The sequence below is a fragment of the Mirounga angustirostris genome, unplaced genomic scaffold (genome assembly GCF_029215605.1).
Source record: "Mirounga angustirostris isolate CCGP_5_RB_7025 unplaced genomic scaffold, mMirAng1.0.hap1 SCAF_10, whole genome shotgun sequence".
In the NCBI taxonomy this organism is placed as follows: domain Eukaryota; kingdom Metazoa; phylum Chordata; class Mammalia; order Carnivora; family Phocidae; genus Mirounga; species Mirounga angustirostris.
In genome coordinates, this window is record NW_026991718.1 from 18,852,800 (window position 1) to 18,870,984 (window position 18,185).

Genomic DNA, 18,185 nt, shown 5'->3' on the forward strand with positions numbered 1-18,185 from the left:
GATATGAGTGGTGAGGAGGAAAGGAGAATTAAGGACAACACGCACATTTTTTGCTTGGGAAATTGCTGAACCATTAATCAGAGATCTATAGGGCAGAGCGTGCTTCAGGTGTGCAGTGTGTGGTAATTTTTCTATTAGATCTGCTTCATCTAAGATGTCTATAGAGTAGCAATGTACCTTAGGCAGTCAGAGGTTAAGGATCTGGGAGTCACTGTCACCATGGAGGTAGTTAAAGCCAAAGCAGTGGACAGCCTGGCTCTGAAAGATCGGAGCCAAGAGGACAAAGGCTGAAATAGCCTCTCAACCCTCAGACTATAAGATTTCAGGGAGTTTTAGGGAAAGAAAAGCTCACTGTTTCTTTAGTTCAGGGGAGAGATGGTCAGAACCAAGACCTGGTGCTCAGCCTGTGGCCATTTAATTCTGGTTTTAATCTTCTTTTATTTTTATTTTATTTATTTTATTTTTTTTAAAGATTTTATTTATTTATCTGAGAAAGAGAATGGGAGACAGAGAGCATGAGAGGGAGGAGGGTCAGAGGGAGAAGCAGACTCCCCGCCGAGCAGGGAGCCCGATGCGGGACTCATGCGGGACTCGATCCAGGGACTCGATCCAGGGACTCCAGGATCATGACCTGAGCCGAAGGCAGTCGCTTAACCAACTGAGCCACCCAGGCGCCCCATGGTTTTAATCTTCTTTTAAAGACAACTCTGGGCTTAGGCGAACCGGACCACTTCCTAGTAGGTTTAAACAGAGCTACACAACCCCCAATTTGTTTTTCTGTTTATTGTGTTTCCACTATAAGATAATTTCAAGTTCTTTACACTTTTTTTTAAATTAAAACACAACAAAGGTAAAAAGGTAAATTCACAAAAAGCCATTCATCCAAAGGGAAAAAAATTATGATTACATCCCTCTGGGCTTTTTTCTATGTAGTTTTGGTTAATTTTTTTTCCCCAATCATACTGTATAATTTCGTATCACGATTTTTTCACTTATGTATTACCTTTTTCCCGTGTCATTTAAATTTTATAAATTATTTTTAGAAGCCACTTAATATTCACTAAGTGAAGTCGCATAATTTTTCCTCACTGTTGAGACGCCTGATTTTAAGGTTTTAAAGCCAACTTTACCTTATTATAAATAAGGCTGTGATAAAGGTCTTTACGCATAAAGCATGTTCTTCATTTCGGATGGCTTCCTTAGGATATATTCCCAAAAGTGTCACTAGTGAGTCACATGGAATATATTCAAACGTTTAAAGCCACCCCTCGCTCGCCCTCAGCCGCCAGTCCTTCGCACGCGTACCTCCTACTCCCATTCTCCCCATCTTCTCTGCACGCCTGGTTCTCCTCCCCACTCCCCAACAAGTGCCGGTCTCTCCCCCTCCCTCCTGGCCCACCGACGGCCCCCCAACACCAGCTAAGCTGGGCAGCAGCAAAGACAAAATACCTTTGGTAACACTGCCCACAGAAAATAAGTCTCCCGGGTGCCGCGGGATCCGGAGCCCAGGGCGAATACCGGAAGCATCGACTCTCAGGCCTCTGATAGGTGAGCGGTAGCGGGCGAGCCCCACAATGTCCTCTGTCTATTGGCTTTTGCTTGTGTCACGTTAGGGGAGGGTCCTTCCCCCTGACCAATAAGCTCGGGATTTGCCGCACAGATCTCTGGGAGTAGTAGTTTCTGTGAAACTCCATCTACAGTAAATCAGCCACACTTTAACTCTCCCTTAAGGGTAGAGTCTTCCCCCACTTCTCCTCAATTCTCTTAGTCTAAGAAAGAGTACAGGACCCCTAGAGTCAAAACGGTTTCTTAACTTTTTTGGGGAGGAGGAAAGGGGTCAGGGGGTGAGAAGGTGTTGAGGACTTCTTTAAAATGTGATACAAAAATGTTCTTATGCGTATACAAGATATTGTGCATTCAACTGAAGCCGCTCCAGGGACCTGTCCGAGTTACAAACCCCTGTTCTACACTTACCCTAAGAGTGCCTCCCCATGGCCATAGTCCAAGGACCTAGTGCGTCACTAGTCTTTAGACACCTGGGAGACTCTGGGCCACGCCGTGAAGCAGCCCATGGGGAATTTCAGATGCTGACCCTCATAGTACAGTTGACTATCATCTTTTTTGAACAAAACAGCCAGTACTCCTTTAGCGATGCTGATAACCTGAAATCTGACCTAACCACATGGGAGAGTGGGGGCGGGGGGCGGGAGGGGAATGGAGGAAGAACACTCTAGGGCCCACTCTGGATGCCTCTGCTCAGGCTTTTCTCCCCGTGCCTATATTCCAGTACCACTGGTCAGAATCTGCTTTCACGTCAATTTTTAGAACGCTGCAGGGAAAAATGAGAGAAAAAGAGAGGGAAAAATTAAAGTTCCATTCATTCTTCAAGCAAATGTTATCTCCTCTACAGGTATCTTTCCAAATTCCTGAAACTCTTTTGGGTGGAGGTGAAGGGTCTGGCGTGAAGAGGCGCTCAAGGTACAATTTACTCATTCATCCCACAGCACGAATCACTCCACGCTGTAACTAACTCTCTGCGTCCCCACCCGTCACAAATTTCCTTCTTTGGCGACAGCGATTCTGCCTTAATTTAATTGGTATCCGCAGGGCGCAGTTCTTTGCCTTGAAAGGTGGGAATCTACCTGTGAGTGGGGCAGAACTACGCGTGATGGTGAAGAGGGGGTTAGGTGGTTGCCGTAGGGTAATGACTGGTTTCCTCCCTCCCTCCCATGCCCCTCCGACTACCCCTCCACCCCCACCCCGGTGCCTCCCCCAGAATGCTCCTACATTCCGGGCAGTCGAGCTAGGGTAAGTACCTCTCACGTGCTTCCATAACGTTCTGAACTCCAGTGAGCGCATCTATTTAAAGTGTTGGTTTAGTTGCCGGCTTTCCCCTAGTCTGTGGGACCGGGTTGACTCCCCAGAGCTTAGCACAGAGTAGATGCCAGATAAATCTGTGTTGAACGGATGGATAGATCGATGGATAAATGGATGGATGGATAGATGCGCGTGTGTCTCATGCCTCCCTCACCATCCTCCCCAGTTAATGACCGTTAACCTGGCCAAGCTCGGGAGCAGCCGCGTCAGGGTCCCTTCCCCCGGGCCCCGCCCCAGTCGACCCCACCTTTCCGCGCCGCTCCGCCCCGCCGCCCCCTTCCCCGTGGCCCCTCCCCGCGCAGGTCCCGACTCCCGCCGCACCTCCTCCGGCTCTGCAGTGGCGGCGGGGAGGCGAGCCGGAGCGCCAGTGGGGCCAGGGCCGGAGCAGAGCCGGGGTCGGGGCAGCAGCGGGGACCCTCGGAGGCGGGGCCAGTGGGACTGCGATGGGCGTGGAGATCGAGACCATCTCCCCGGGAGACGGTACCGGGCGGCGGAGCCGGGGGAGGAGGAAGGGTCCCGGGGCGGAGCCGGGAGGGCGGGGGTCTGATTCCGAGGTGGCGCGGAGGGTGCTGAATCGGGGGCGGGCATAGGATGGGGGCGGCGGGAGGAGACCCCAGATAGGATTGTTGGGGGTCTAGCAGACGATTCTCCCTCAACCCCTTCCGCGCCGGCTCACCTAGGGGATCGAAGGCGGCGGCCAGGAGGCGGGGGTCTGCGGCCCGCCACCGCCCCGGGGGCCTCGGGCCGCCGCTGCCGCGGCTGGAACCTCTCAGTTATCTGCTACTGCTGATTTCCCAGGGCACGGCTTTAGCTCTGCTTTCCCTGCCCTGCTAGGTGAGCTCTGGGGAGAGCTGGAAGGGATCCCTTCAGCTTGGGGCAACCCTTTCTAACGCGCCCCCCTCCGGGCCTCCGGTCGGGCGGCCCCTGTGGGCTGGGCGGTGAGACGTTGTGGGGACCCAGCCAGTCTGGGAAGGAAGAAGCGCTCCCTCCGCCGCCTCTGCATCTTGCTTTATCCTCCCCGCCCCACTCAGCCTCTCCAGCCATCCTGTACACTCCCATGGCTTTCATTACCGTCTGCAAACCGATGGCCTCCAAACTTAAGCCTCCAGCCCAGATCTCCGACCCGAGTTCAAGGTGGTCCATTTATCCAGCTGCTGCTCGACCTCTTCCTGGATGTCCCACGGATACCTAATTCAGCAAGTCCAAAACAACTCATGTTCCTTGTCCTCCCCACTCCCAAGCACTCCTCTGTTACTCCCTTTTCCCTGCCCCCAGGACTGGCACCACTCACTTTCCCAAGCCAGGCATCTCTTGTATAACTGGGTCTGGATGTGCAAGGAATAGCCATTTTTAAATTTTTTAAATGAAACTTAATCCAGTCCAGAGCCCCCATTTCTGCAGAATCTGACAAACAAACTTCATGTGAGATATAACTGACAGCCCCCACCCCTCCTAAGAAATTGGAGGACCTCTTGGTTCCAGGCCACCCTCCTTGTTAAAAGGCAGTGGTCCCTAGAGGTGCCAGCCCCTACCCCTATCACCAGGCAGTACAGGTTTCTTTGCCCACGCTGGGAACCTTGATGCTGGGTCCCAGGAAGCATCACCCTGAGACCTCGTCACATCCTAGAGCACTGCCACTGAGTCCTGCCAGGGGGCTGGAGGCCTCTTCTCTCTTCCCTGGCTCAAAGTAGCCTTTAGAATTTTCTCTGGTTATCCTTCCTCCCTGGCCAAGGACAAGGGGCATTTTCTCTTGAGGGAGATTAGATTTTTAGAGAAAGCCTGAAAGAGCTTTGGCCTTCTGCTTTTAACAGTCTAAACCCTTGAGTCAATAAAGCACAGAAGGGCCAAGCTACTATACTGTTAACACTGGGGACACTGGTTCTTGGTTGAGCCCCACAACAAGTCTGACAGAACTTGGTCCTTCTGCTGAAAATCTCTAGGCTCCATCCCTTTAGGCCCTGCCCTGGTTTCGGTCACCATCATCTCTGACCTGGATTTCTGCACATCCTCTAAACTGGTCTCCCCACCTCCAGTCTCACCTCTCTGCCTTCCACTGGGTCTCCCTAACTCACCACCTAGTTTCCACACCATAGCCTGAGGACCCTTTAAAATGCATGTTTGACTGTTCCCATCTCATTCTGCTCCCCCCACCCCACCCCCTGCCTTGTGTTTTAATGAACTTCCCTTTCCTTCTCCAGACAGATAATCCAGTAATCTAGCCTAGTCCTACCTTCCATAGGAGAGCCTCCTCTCTTACTACAGCCCCTGCCCCACCACCACCTTTTTCTCTAGCTTCAGCAAGCTGCCTGCAAAGTGGTTAAACACACCAGTCATTCCGCAAATATTTATTGAACATGTACTATGTGCTAGGCCCTGGGGTTGCAGCAGTGAGCCAGACAGGGATCCCAATAGTGCTCGACTCTGGGCCTTTGAATGTGTTGTTCGCTCTTCCCAGATTATCTCCCTTTACTTCCTCTGGCAAACTATTAATCCTCTAAGACCCAGTTTAACCCCTATCTCCTCTCTGATGCTTTCCCTGACTCCCCGTAGAGTCCTCAACATGTTGGCTCAGTTGTTAGCCTCCCGGAGCTTTGTTATCCAGGCCTGTGGCTTTAAATTCCACCCAGATTTATACCTCCAGTGCAGACTCTCCATCTGCCTACTTGCAATATAAACTCAGATGTCTAATAGGCATTTCAAGATTGCCACCTGCTCAAATCTGCTCCTCCCCAGTCTTTCCCACCTGGAATTAGTTCCACTGTCCATCCGATTGCCCAAACTGAAAACCCAAGCATTGGACTCGATTTCTCCTTCTCCCTCATCCTGGACCCCATCTCCACTCCATTAATGTACCCTGTCAGCCCCATTTCCCAAATATATCTATTTTGCTCTCTTCTCTGCTGCCACCACATTAGTTCAAGCCATAATTGATTTCCTGTCTGGATTATTGCAACAGGCGCCTAATCGTCCATCCTACACACAGCAGCCAGAGTGATCTTATAAAATCTTAATTCAGATTATGTCATTCTCTTGCTTAAAACCCTCCAGTGGCCTCCGCGATGCCCCACATGATCCGGCTCTTTCCCACTTGTCTCCCTCTCCCTCTCCTTTCCAGTCACTGGGCCTTCTTTCTCTTCTGCAAATGCACCAATCCTTTCCTGCCTCAAGGTTTATGCACTTGCAGCTCCCTCTTCCTGCAGTGCTTTTCCCAGCATCTTGCTCATCCTTCAAGATTCAGCCCAAAGGTCACCTTTTCTGAGAGGCCATCCTGGACCACCCTTTCTAAAATGGTCTGTCCATTGTGTCTCTCTTTAACTTGTCATTGTGTTTCTTTCCTTTAGAGAATTATCATAATTTATAATTGTCTTGTTTGTTTGACTACTGTTTGTTTTCCTCCATTAGAATGTAAACTCCAGAGGAGCAGGGATCTTGTCTGTATGGTTTACTGCTGGGTCCCTGAAATCAGGCCCAGGCTTCACGTAGAGTAGGTATTCTGTAAATATTTGTGAATGATTATGCTTATTAATCCTTGATTGCAGTCATCATCCTGCATTATAATCTATTATTTATTTATGTGTCTGTTTCCCTAACTTCCCCGTGAGTTCATAGATTGCTCTGTGTTTCTGGGATCTGGTCCAGGCACATAGTAGGCTGTCAATAAATGTTTGTGGAATGGATAAAGGAAAGTAAAAGGAGCAATCAAAGAAAGGAAAATAACAAGGGGAGAGTGGAGTTGAGGAATGCAAGGGAATAAAGTTCAAATCAAATAAAGAGAGGTGAAGTGACTAATCTGGCTCATACGAGGCACAGAGCCAGAACTAGAACCATGGGCATCTCCATGGTATGGAGGGGAATGTGGGCCAGACCTCTGAGTCACTCGCACCTGAACATCCCAGGTGACTTTTTCCAATAACTTATTCATTCATCTGCCCTCATGTCTCCTTGCAGGAAGGACATTTCCCAAGAAGGGACAGACGTGTGTGGTGCATTACACAGGTAGGCTTTGCTCCCTCAGCCTTCACCCAGACCTGCCCCTTCCAAGGGAGATCTCTCCTCTGATACTCCTCTCCAGAGGTATCTGCTCCCTGGATCAGGCCCAAAGCCTAAGACAGCCAAGTCTCCCTCTGTCCAGCTGTCCCCCCACTTCTCCGAGCCAGCATTGTGTGTATGGGAAAGGAGGCTTGCAAGGTTACCCCTTCCCCACTTGTACCAGCAGGAGCCGTCTGGGGAGCCAGCCTCTAACTGAGCCAAGCACCTCCATTCTCTTCCCTCTGTTGTGGGCAGCGTAGAGCCTGGCCCTCCTGGTTCTGTCTGATAGTTAGAAATCCCTTCTTAAAGCTCTGAGAGCCCTGATCTTCCCTGCAGACTCCTTTTTCCTCCTACAATATTATTAGAGAAGAGGAGGTTGACTTCCTCAGCATTTCCTTTCTTTTTTCAAAAATAGACTATTCGACTCACCTACTGTTAGTAGATGCTGTGCTGGGCACTGGGGACACACGGATGAAAAGGGAGGATTCCTTCCTTCTTTGGGGCTCTGGGGAGTGGGAGAGACCAGTGATCCAGAGGCTCTGATGCAGTGTGTTTGGGGGGGGGACAGCAGGGCCTGTCTCAGGGTGCTGTGGGAGTGGGAGGAGGGCCCCACATCTCTGCTGATCCCTCCTGGATGCTCTGTCCTGGAAGGTCAGGTGGGCTGAGGAACATTCTAGATGGAGTTCCTGAGGACTGCTGGTAGGAAGATCATGAGCAGGTATTTGTTCCCAGAGGGGCGAGTGCTCTGCCTTGTGACCTGCTTCCCAATGTGGCAAACTTGGTGACAACCACTTAGCAGACAACAAGGCCAGTTTAATTCCTAGGACGTATTCAGATGGGCCATTTTTAGCAGTTCTCTGGGCCAGTGCGAAGTGCCAGGTTAAATCTAGGCAGACAGTGTGGGTATTTCTCAACAGCTGTGTTGCTGGTCGCTGACGTCAGTGGGCTAGAGCTGTGTTTTATCTCCCGGTGATGTGGCCTAATTACCATGAGTCCTCTGGGGCCTCTGACCTGTGTAATTGATTTATCTGTTCTACATGTTGTAGACAGAGCAGTACTTATCAAGTTACTAAAACCACAAGATCCTTTTGCAAAGACTTTTCATAGTAGATACAGAGAGCAGGTGATGTGCATTAAACACTAACATCAGGGGCGCCTGGGTGGCTCAGTTGGTTAAGCGACTGCCTTCAGCTCAGGTCATGATCCTGGAGTCCTGGGATCGAGTCTCACTTTGGGCTCCCTGCTTAGCAGGGAGTTTGCTTCTCTCTCTGACCCTCACCCCTCTCATTCTCTCTCTCTCTGTCATTCTCTCTCTCTCAAAAATAAATAAAAAATTTAAAAAAAAAAAAAACACTAACATCAGCCATGAGTGCCTCTGGTTTGGGGAGGGACTGTCTCATCAAACCCAGCAGGAGACTGTATGGGACTTTTTGGTAAACTTTTTAATTAAACATAAACACAGTAGAGAACATAAATCTAAGATGTACAGCTCAGTGAAATTTGTCTAAGTGATTACACTTATATATAACCACTACCCAGACCAACACATACATTTCCAGAACCCCCAGGCCCAGGCATCTCCTTCATGCCTCCTCCTAGTCATTACATCTCCTTGAAGGTAACCAGCATTCACACCTTTGTCCCCATCAATTGGCTTGGCCTGTTATTGAGTATCATATAAATGGAATCATAGAGTATGTACTCTTTTGTGTTTGGCTTATTTTACTCAATATTATGTCTGTGAGATTATGTCTGTGAGAGTGGTTTGTTCTTTTTTTTTAAGATTTATTTATTTATTTGAGAGAGAGAGACAATGCACACATGAGTGGGGGGAAGGGCAGAGGGAGAGGGAGAGAAAGAATATCAGGTAGACTCTGTGCTGAGCATGGAGCCCGACTCAGGGCTCGATCCCACAACCCTGAGATCATGACCTGAACTGAAATCAAGAGTCAGATGCTTAACTGATTGAGTCACCCAGGCACCCCTGATTTGTTCTTTTTTATTCCCATACAGTTCATTGTATGATGAATATACTATAATTTATCTTTTCAACAATTGATGAACATTCGGGTTATTGATAGTTTCTGGCTATTATGAATAATATTGCTTTGAACCATCTTGTAGGTGTCTTTTGGTGCACATATGTACACATTTCGGTTGGTATACACCCAGAAGTGGAGTTACTTGGGCATAGGGTTATATACCAAGCTCAGCTTTAAAAGATACTGTTAAACAGCTTCCCAAAGTAGTAATGCCAATTTCCACTGCCACCAGCCATGTATGAGAGTTCCAGTTCTCCTGCATCCTCATCAACACTTGGCATCATCATGTTTTTGTTTTGTTTTTGGCCCACTGAGGTGGGTGTCCAGTGGTTTTTGATTTGCATTGCCCTGATGACTAATGAAGTTGAGTACCTTTTCATGTGCTTACTGGCCTTTTGGATATCCTCTTTAGTCTGCTCAAGTTTTGCCCAATTATAAAAATTGAGTTGGCTGTCTTTTTCTTATTGACTTATGGGAATTATTATTATTATTATTATTATTATTATTATTTATTTATTTATTTTTTAGAGAGAGAGAGCACGGGGTGGGGGGACAGAGCCAGAGGGAGAGAGAGAATCTTAAGCAGGCTTCATGCCCAGCACAGAGCCTGACCTGGGGCTCAATCTCACAACCTTGAGATCATGACCTGAGCTGAAATCAGGAGTCAGACGCTTAACTGACTGAGCCACCCAGGTGCCCCAGGAATTCTTTATATATTCTAGATATGAGTCTTTTGTTAGTTATACTGATTCCAATCACCTCCCATGCCAGGCCTTGTCTTTTTACTCTCTTAATGGCATTTTATGAATAGAAGTTCTTTATTTTTTTTAAGGTTTTGTTTATTTGTCAGAGAGAGAGAGAGAGAACACAAGCAGGGGGAGCAGCAGGCAGAGGGAGAGGGAGAAGCAGGCTCCCTGCTGATCAGGGAGTCCCATGCGGCACTGGATCCCAAGACTCTGGGATCATGACCTGAGCCGAAGGCAAACACTCAACCGACTGAGCCACCCAGGCATCCCTATTTTATTTTATTTTTTTAAGATTTTATTTATTTATTGGACAGAGAGAGAGCACAAGGAGGGGGAGCAGCAGAGGGAAAGGGAGAAGCAGGCTCCTGATGCAGGACTCTGAGATCATGACCTGAGCTGAAGGCAGACGCTTAACCAACTGAGCCACCCAGGCATCCCTAGAAGTTCTTAACTTTTTTTTTAAAGATTTTATTTATTTATTTGAGACAGAGAGAATGAGAGAGACAGAGAGCACATGAGAGGGGGGAGGGTCAGAGGGAGAAGCAGGCTCCCTGCCGAGCAGGGAGCCCGATGCGGGACTCGATCCAGGGACTCCAGGATCATGACCTGAGCCGAAGGCAGTCGCTTAACCAACTGAGCCACCCAGGCGCCCGAAGTTCTTAATTTTAATGAAGTTCTACATATCGGTCTTTTCCTTTATAGTTAGTACTTTTGTGTTCAGTTCAGGAATCTTATTTATTTATTTATTATTTTCATAGTCCTCCTTCCCCCACTTTTGTGTTTTATTTATTTTTTTATTAACATATAATGTATTATTTGTTTCAGGGGGTACAGGTCTGTGATTCATCAGTCTTACACAATTCACAGTGCTCACCATAGCACATACCCTCCCCAGTGTCCATCACCCAGCCACCCATCCCTCCCACCCCCCTCCACTCCAGCAATCCTCAGTTTGTTTCCTGAGATTAAGAGTCTCCTATGGTTTGTCTCCCCAGTTAAGAAAGCTTTGTCTGTCCCTAGGTCATGAAGATATTCTTGTTTGTTATCTTGTAGAAGCTTTATTATTTTATTTTCATATTTAAGTTTGAGATTCATCTGGAATCGATTTTTATGTGTGCATAAGTTAAGGGTCAGGGTTCATTTTTTTCTCCATAAAGATATGCAGTTGATCTAGCAACATTAATTTTTAAAAAATCATCCTTTATCTGTTGCATTGCCATGACACCTTTGTTGAATCAGGTAACCATATATATGTGGGTCTGTTTCTGGGCTGCATGGTTTTGACTGAACTTGTAGCAGTAGATAACTGTACATGGTCTGAAGTATATTAAATCATATGAAACCTAAAGAAATTGGGGAATGAGAAAGCCAATCTTCAAAGGGAGTGTGTGTGCATATCCATATGTGTATTTGTCCAAGTATATGCCTTTGTGAATGTATGTAGATTCGTGGATCTAATTTCTTAGCATCTGTTTGACCATTAGGGTCTTTCTTCTGAATGTGTGTCCATAAGTGCCCAAGAGCACGCATGGGTATCTCTGAATATCTTAGCAACCTGTGTGTATGCATGAGTTTGTATCTGATCTCCTTAGTATCCATTTGTGTAGCCACAGGGTTTTCTCCTTTGCCTGATTTCGTACCCAGGGCAAGAGTCCATTTCATTCTACGCAGAAAGTAGGAAAATGAGACTGTGCCTCGTATACATTTATACATTTGTAGGAATTAGGAAGTGGAGTCACAGATGCTCAGACATTAAGCCTGTCCAGACCTCCTATGTTAAACATGGCAAATCTGAGGCCATGACAAAGGAAGTGATTTGCCTAACTTTACACAGTGAGTTAGTGCCAGCATGAAGTCAGAATCCAGTCTCTGAACTTACAGGCCAGATCTTTCTCTGGTCTCAAATTGCCTTTTGTTGTGGTCTGTGGACTGCAGGAAGAAATCATGGGAGAGCATCGTTTACAGAAGGTCTGATCTTCGAGCCAATCACCAGTACGAACTAAAAACAGAAAAACAGCTCTTGAGCCTTAGACAGCAGAAATGAGACAGTATTTGTACATCAGGGATGACAAGGCAACTACATCTGGAGGCTCAGGGATGCTCTAAACTGCTGGAGACAACATCGAGGTGTTCCGCGTTCAAACAGGCCCTTTTTATGGGGTCTGGAGGCCACCCTTGACTGGGTCACTTTGCTCAGTTCATTGCAGGAAGGGATGATATGGCCTTTGGGTTTTGCATGTTAGGGGAACCTTGTGAAAAGCAGGTAAGGATGCAACCTGAGGCAGAAACATCCTCGGGCTGAGGAAGTGGCACAGAAAAGGTTGGAAAGCGCAGAGGTATTTGAGAAGGGTGTGACCTGAATAGGACATGGGGGGAAGGAAAGGTAGGGGAGAGCAGAGAGAGGGTTATCAGGCAGGCAGTCTCCGGATCTTGAAGTGCCTGTGTGCAGTGCAGGCATTTAGATTCTGCCTCCGGGAGCTATTGACGTGTTTTAAGCAAGGGAGTAACATGATCAGATATAGGTTTATAAAAGACAGTCACTCTGGAAGGTGTGTGGAGGCTGTAACGGAGGAGTGAGAGTGGAGTGGAAAGACCATTTAGAGGGTGTTCCCTACACAGGTGAGACATGATGGGGACATGGTGCAGACACGGGGTGGTGGCAGTAGAAATGGAGAAAGTAGGTAGATTGCAGAGATGAGTAGGACTTCATGATAGGCTGCATGTGGGGTAAGGCAGAGCAAAATATCTGGGTTTCTTGCTTGGGTGACAGGACAAGTGGGGAGATTGGAAGAGGCGCAGGTTTGTGCAGAATAGGAATTCTATTTTATTTTATTTATTTATTTTATTATTATTATTTTTTAAAGATTTTATTTATTTATTTGACAGAGAGAGACACAGCGAGAGAGGGAACACAAGCAGGGGGAGGGGGAGAGGGAGAAGCAGGCTTTCCGTGGAGCAGGGAGCCCGATGCGGGGCTCGATCCCAGGACCCTGGGACCATGACCTGAGCCCAAGGCAGACGCTTAACGACTGAGCCACCCAGGCGCCCCTAGGAATTCTATTTTAGACATGCGGCCCCAGACCTGGGAGTTAACTCATGACCGCCGCTCTTCTCCATCCTCTTCTTGCTTTCACAGGAATGCTCCAAAATGGAAAGAAATTCGATTCGTCCAGAGACAGAAACAAACCTTTCAAGTTCAGAATTGGCAAACAGGAAGTCATCAAGGGTTTTGAAGAGGGTGCAGCCCAGGTAGGATGGGAATCCTCAGTAGGGGGGATTCAGGGAGTTGGAGCCTGGACTCCGTATGCTGCCCTTGCCCTATCACAGACCTCCACGGCTTTGCCCCTGCTGCCAGGGACGCCATCCAGATTCCGTCCCTGGCTTTGTGCCCCCACCCCATCCCTCTCATTGCCAGCATGACTCCTTTAAGTCACAGGGGGCTCTCATTCCAAGCACGTCCCTCCGGGCTTGCTCAGAACTAGCTTCGGAGGCCTGTGAGCTACCAGCTGTCTGGGACTGAGGCAGCAGGAGGGTTGGGGGGTGAGGAGGCCAAGGTTTTTTTTGTTTGTTGTTTTTTTTTTAACTTAAAAATTTCAGACTTGCGAAAATATCACAGAAGTAATTCCCATGTATTCTTTGCCCAGCTTCCCCACGTGTGAACATTTTACACAACCATAGTACAATGATCAAATTACATGAGTTTGTGATCAATTACACACTAACACTGATACAGTACTATTAACCGATCCATTCAAATTTTTGAGTTGATTCTTCAAAATTTAAAAATCGATTTATTCAAATTTCACCTGTCCCACCAGTGCCAGGTGTTCTGGATGACTGCCGTGATGAGCCCCGGTTCATGCCCTTCTCCCTTGGTCTCTGAAGGCCACACAGTGCTCTGTTAGAGTAGGTCTCTCAGCCCTCCCCACCTTGCGGTGGCCTCTGATTACTTCACGTCTTTAATGTGCTCCTGTTACCTCCTTGAGTGTGTACTTCACGTGCCCTACACCCTCTTTCGATTCTTTTGGAGGAGGGTGAGGAACAATTATGAACAATTCGAAGTGTTGGGGCCATGCACTAATTGAATAACCAGCAGTGGTTGCTGGATGAATGAATTTGGGACTACTTGGTAGAAGTTATTGCCCCACAGTGAAGCCTCTGCTAGTCTGAGGCTGAATCTAAATTCTGCATCACTACAGTGTGCCACATAGAAAATTCATCTCAGAACTTCAGAGTTACCTTGAGGATGGTGTGGGAAAATGCCATAGTTATCTTACTTTTTTCTTTTAAATCAAGCTGGGTCCTCTTTCTCCTCTCCCCATCTGCCCCCATCCCTGCTAGATGAGCTTGGGGCAGAGGGCGAAGCTGACCTGCACCCCCGATGTGGCGTATGGAGCCACGGGCCACCCTGGTGTCATCCCTCCCAATGCCACCCTCATCTTTGACGTGGAGCTGCTCAACTTAGAGTGAAGGCAGGAAGGAACTCGAGGGGGCTGGAGTTGGCTGCTGCTCGCCCTCCTAGCCTGCTCTGCCACTGGGACGGCTCCTCCTGCTTGGGGCTCTTGATCAGTGCGCTAACCTCACTGCCCCACAGCATTATCCATGCTCTGCCCAAGTTGTTCTGTATGTGTTCATCATCGTTCACGCGCATCTTTGCTTGAGGAAACTTCGGTTGCCGATCAAAACATTTCAGGTTGTGCATTTTGCGTGATGCATGTCGTAGCCATTTCTGACCACAGAATACAGATTTCTTGTTCGCACAATCTACACTGCCTTACTTAAGCCAGACCCACAAGGTGCTCAGACATGAAATGTACATGGTATACACAGAGGGACTTGAGCCAGTTACCTTTGCTGTCACTTTCTCTCTTAGAAATTCTGTTGGCTGCTGACTTACACAATGTCCTCTTTGGAAATGATATGTAAAATAAAGGCTCTGTGCTTGACAAATTCCTGTCCATCCTTATTGTAGGAAGGAAGTGCTTTAAGGACTACATAAGCCAGTTGCCCTTGGGAACGAGTGGAAAGGAGCCTTCCAAGTAGCCAGCAATGATAATAAACATAATAGCTATGATGTGAGTTTTGTACATGCTGGGCCTTGTTCTATATATATATATTTTTTTTTTTTTTTTTAAAGATTTTATTTATTTATTTGAGAGAGAGAGACTGAGAGAGAGCACATGAGAGGGGGGAGGGTCGGGAGGGTCAGAGGAAGAAGCAGACTCCCTGCCGAGCAGGGAGCCCGATGCGGGACTCGATCCAGGGACTCCAGGATCATGACCTGAGCCGAAGGCAGTCGCTTAACCAACTGAGCCACCCCGGCGCCCCTTGTTCTATATATTTTTAAATAAAATTGCCACCAACCCTCTTAAGCAGCCCTGCCAGGTAGGTATTAACTTGCCACTCGCCTCATAGGCTCAGAATTCTTCTCTGAATAACTGAAGGAATATACTGTGTTCAAACCCCATAGCCTAGCAATCCAACATAGGATTTGAGCACTTATGTGACCTTGCAATCTCTGTGTTTGGACTTAGAGGGACGAGTTCCCCTCACCCAGAGGGACAAGAACACCGTGCCTGAACAAAGGAAGGTGTGTTAGGTCTTAGAGTCATACACTAACTCACACTGGGAAGTTACTTTTGAAAGAATGTGTGGTTCTGAGGTTGTTTTTGTGTTTACTGCTTAGTTTCATCTAGTTTTGCTCTTACATTGGGGTATTATTTCTGAGAAGGTATGATTCTGAACTTGTTTCCATATACACTGCTTATTTTCATCTATATTTACTGTAACTTATGGGAATTCCCAGTTAGGTTTTATAATCAGCCCACTTACTGGTGTGGGTTGTGTGTTTGTGAAAGGAGCCTGGGGCAATGTGGCTAAATTTTTTCTTTTGACATAGGTGAGGAAAGTTCTTAGCCATAGTCAGGGTTATTCTGTCAGTGAGGACTTGGAATTAAGATTGAGGAGAGGCTGGTGGGTTAGTACTTAGCTTCCCGCATAGATTCACTGATACATGTCACATAATGTCATACATATGATACGGGTCCACCTCATCTTGGCTGCTTCATCTACCCTTTTTGTCTCCAGGAAGCCCTGGCTGTATTCCTCTGCTGAGGATCGAGGAGTTAAGAGGTAGTGCTTTAAGATGGAGGAAAAGAAATGAGAAAGGGGGTGCTTTGCTTTTAATCACCCAATCCCTGGTCTCACTTCTGTTGTGGGAGCAGACCAGCCAGAGGGTGCTGCACTCATTCCTTTCTGGGGTTTTTCCTTCAGAATGCCTTAGTTCCCAGCTTTTCTCAGTGACACAAATGGTCCGATAATTTCTCAGAACTTTGCCTGTATAAGAGACATACTCTTGTTTTCTGCTGTGACACCAATAGGATAAAGTTAAAAATGGCATCAAGGACCACTTCAGGTGTCCACTGTGGAACTGAAAAAAGATCTTAGAGTATTCATAGGCTCGGTGGTCATGGGCGACACCTACTAAAAGAACCCAAACAAACAAATGCAAATAACTACTGACTAGCACCTGGAAAGAATGTGCTAGGCTTTGCAGGCCCTGCTTTACTGGCGCTCTTACAAGATGATGCAGAAAATTATGAGACAGTATGCTAACAAGTTTGGACATTGTCCTGTGAGAGCCACCGAGTTGTTAAGGAGAGTGGTAATGAGATCTGTGTCATATCAGTCATTTTCAAATGTCCAGTCTACTCATACAAAATCTTAGAAACTCAAAATTTAACCTAGGTGAATGTAAAGCCACTCTGGCACACGTCCATACACATTCATGTGCGTGAACACAATCATCCCTTGTCCTCTTAAAAGCAGAGTGAAAAATAGCCTTAGATGCTTGGTGTAGAAGACTGATTACAAGTATATCCTCAGCATCTTAGCACACACAGACCCGGCACAGAGTAGGTGCTCAATATTTATCTACAGAATTCAAGTTCTTTTAACTGGGACAGGCCACAAAATTGCCAAACAATTGGAATTTTTGAAGATTTTATTTTTAAGTAATTTCTACACCCAACGTGGGGCTCGAAATTATGACCCTGAGATCAAGAGTTGCATGCTCTACTGACTGAGCCAGCCAGGCGCCCCACAATTGGAATTTTTAATTTTTAAAATTCTTTTCAAGATTTATTTATTTGAGAGAGAGTGCAGGGGGAAGGGGCAGAGGGAGAGGAAAAGAAACTTAAGCAGACTCTACATTAAGCCAGCATGTGGCTTAATCTCACGTTGAGATCATGACCTGAATTGAAACCAAGAGTCGGACACCCAGTCGACTGCGCCACCGAGGCGCCATAGACAATTGGAATTTTTAAAACTCTTAGCCTTAGGTCATGAAATTCAGCTAACAGATGTACTAATCCAAATGATGGGACTGGCCATAATGGTCAATAGAAGCAATTTCCCCTTGTTAATAACTTAAAAAAAAAAACTGCAGTAGAGCAAAGCCAGTCCGCCACTTAGACAAAGCATGCTCGAAGTCTGTTTTCCCCTTACAAGAAAGTCTTTTAGACAATTATTTTTACGTTGGCAAATACCTAAAGGCACACCGTGCATTACACAAATTAATAAGGAATTCATAAAAGTATTCAGAAGAAAATTAAAGTTATGACTCCTTTGTCATCTCCCTGTCCTTCTTAGAAATGGTTTTCTAGTCTTTTACAAAGTGCTTTCAAAAAGCACTGACATAATAGGAATAATTTCTTCAATTTCAATAGTAGGTTTTGAGAAGACAGTACCAGAAGTATAAAAGAACATATTATCTTTATTTTTTGACAGAGAGAGAGATGGCGAGAGAGGGAACACAAGCAGGGGGAGTGGGAGAGGGAGAAGCAGGCTTCCCGCTGAGCAGGGAGCCCGATGCGGGGCTCGATCCCAGGACGCTGGGATCATGACCTGAGCCAAAGGCAGACGTTTAATGACTGAGCCATCCAGGCACCCCAAGAGCACATTATCTTAAAGTATAGATATCAAAGCTAAATGCATTTAAAAGTGTAGAATAGATGCTTTTTGTCCATTTAAATGATTAAGTGCTTGTACCCTTCAAATTGATTTTGGGTTATAGTTATATACAAAACAATTGGTTCATGTTTTTCCATTTGGCCCATGCCTAAACTATAAAAAGAAAATTGTAACTATCTCCTCCACGCTGCCAAGCTATGATGAATGTGGTAATAACCATACTATTTCCACGCCATGGGAGTGTATGATTATAAGAATAAGCATTAAATATTTTATTTATGGCAAAGATATACTATGAGCTAAGGTCCAAGATATTCAGACACTTACTAACTAAAGGAAAAGACTGCATAATACAATCTTAGACATGTAACAACCAACACCACTACCCAAGAAGCATGCTCTGAAATTTTAACAACGTGCTGTCATCTAAATGGCCACTTCTAGAACGGACTTCTCTTTAAGGATGGGTACCCATATCGACAAAGGTGTTTTGTTAACTGTAAGGCAAGTGTTATTTAAA

General features: G+C 46.6%; 2 protein-coding genes across 5 annotated transcripts in view; one reads left to right on the forward strand and one right to left on the reverse strand.

Annotated features, from left to right (window-relative positions):
- The window catches only part of WDCP (WD repeat and coiled coil containing), a 20,618-nt gene extending 19,105 nt beyond the window's left edge, over positions 1–1,513 (reverse strand). For both annotated transcript variants that reach the window (XM_054509624.2, XM_045884176.3), the window contains exon 1: positions 1,450–1,513. The gene's annotated coding sequence lies outside the window, so the exon portion shown is untranslated. The remainder of the gene's footprint in view (positions 1–1,449) is intronic.
- Positions 1,294–14,639, forward strand: FKBP1B (FKBP prolyl isomerase 1B). Of its 3 annotated transcripts, XM_064571922.1 has the most exons (5): positions 1,294–1,548; positions 2,411–2,478; positions 6,826–6,873; positions 12,831–12,943; positions 14,036–14,639. In XM_064571922.1, the coding sequence occupies exons 4-5, from the start codon at positions 12,833–12,835 to the stop codon at positions 14,162–14,164; spliced, it is 240 nt and encodes a 79-aa protein (XP_064427992.1). In that variant the 5' UTR covers positions 1,294–1,548; positions 2,411–2,478; positions 6,826–6,873; positions 12,831–12,832; the 3' UTR covers positions 14,165–14,639. The 3 variants fall into 3 exon arrangements, with proteins under 3 accessions (XP_064427992.1, XP_064427991.1, XP_045739672.1); XM_064571921.1 differs by lacking the exons at positions 1,294–1,548; positions 2,411–2,478 and adding an exon at positions 3,171–3,357 and having other exon boundaries at positions 13,991–14,639; XM_045883716.3 differs by lacking the exons at positions 1,294–1,548; positions 2,411–2,478 and adding an exon at positions 3,171–3,357.
- Positions 14,640–18,185: the final 3,546 nt, after the last annotated feature.

Coding starts and splice junctions, on each gene's coding strand:
- FKBP1B (XM_045883716.3), top strand. CDS start 3,321: ATGGGCGTGGAGATCGAGACCATCTCCCCGGGAGACG. Junction 3,358..6,825: donor GACCATCTCCCCGGGAGACG/GTACCGGGCGGC, acceptor GTCTCCTTGCAG/GAAGGACATTTCCCAAGAAG. Junction 6,874..12,830: donor GTGTGTGGTGCATTACACAG/GTAGGCTTTGCT, acceptor TTGCTTTCACAG/GAATGCTCCAAAATGGAAAG.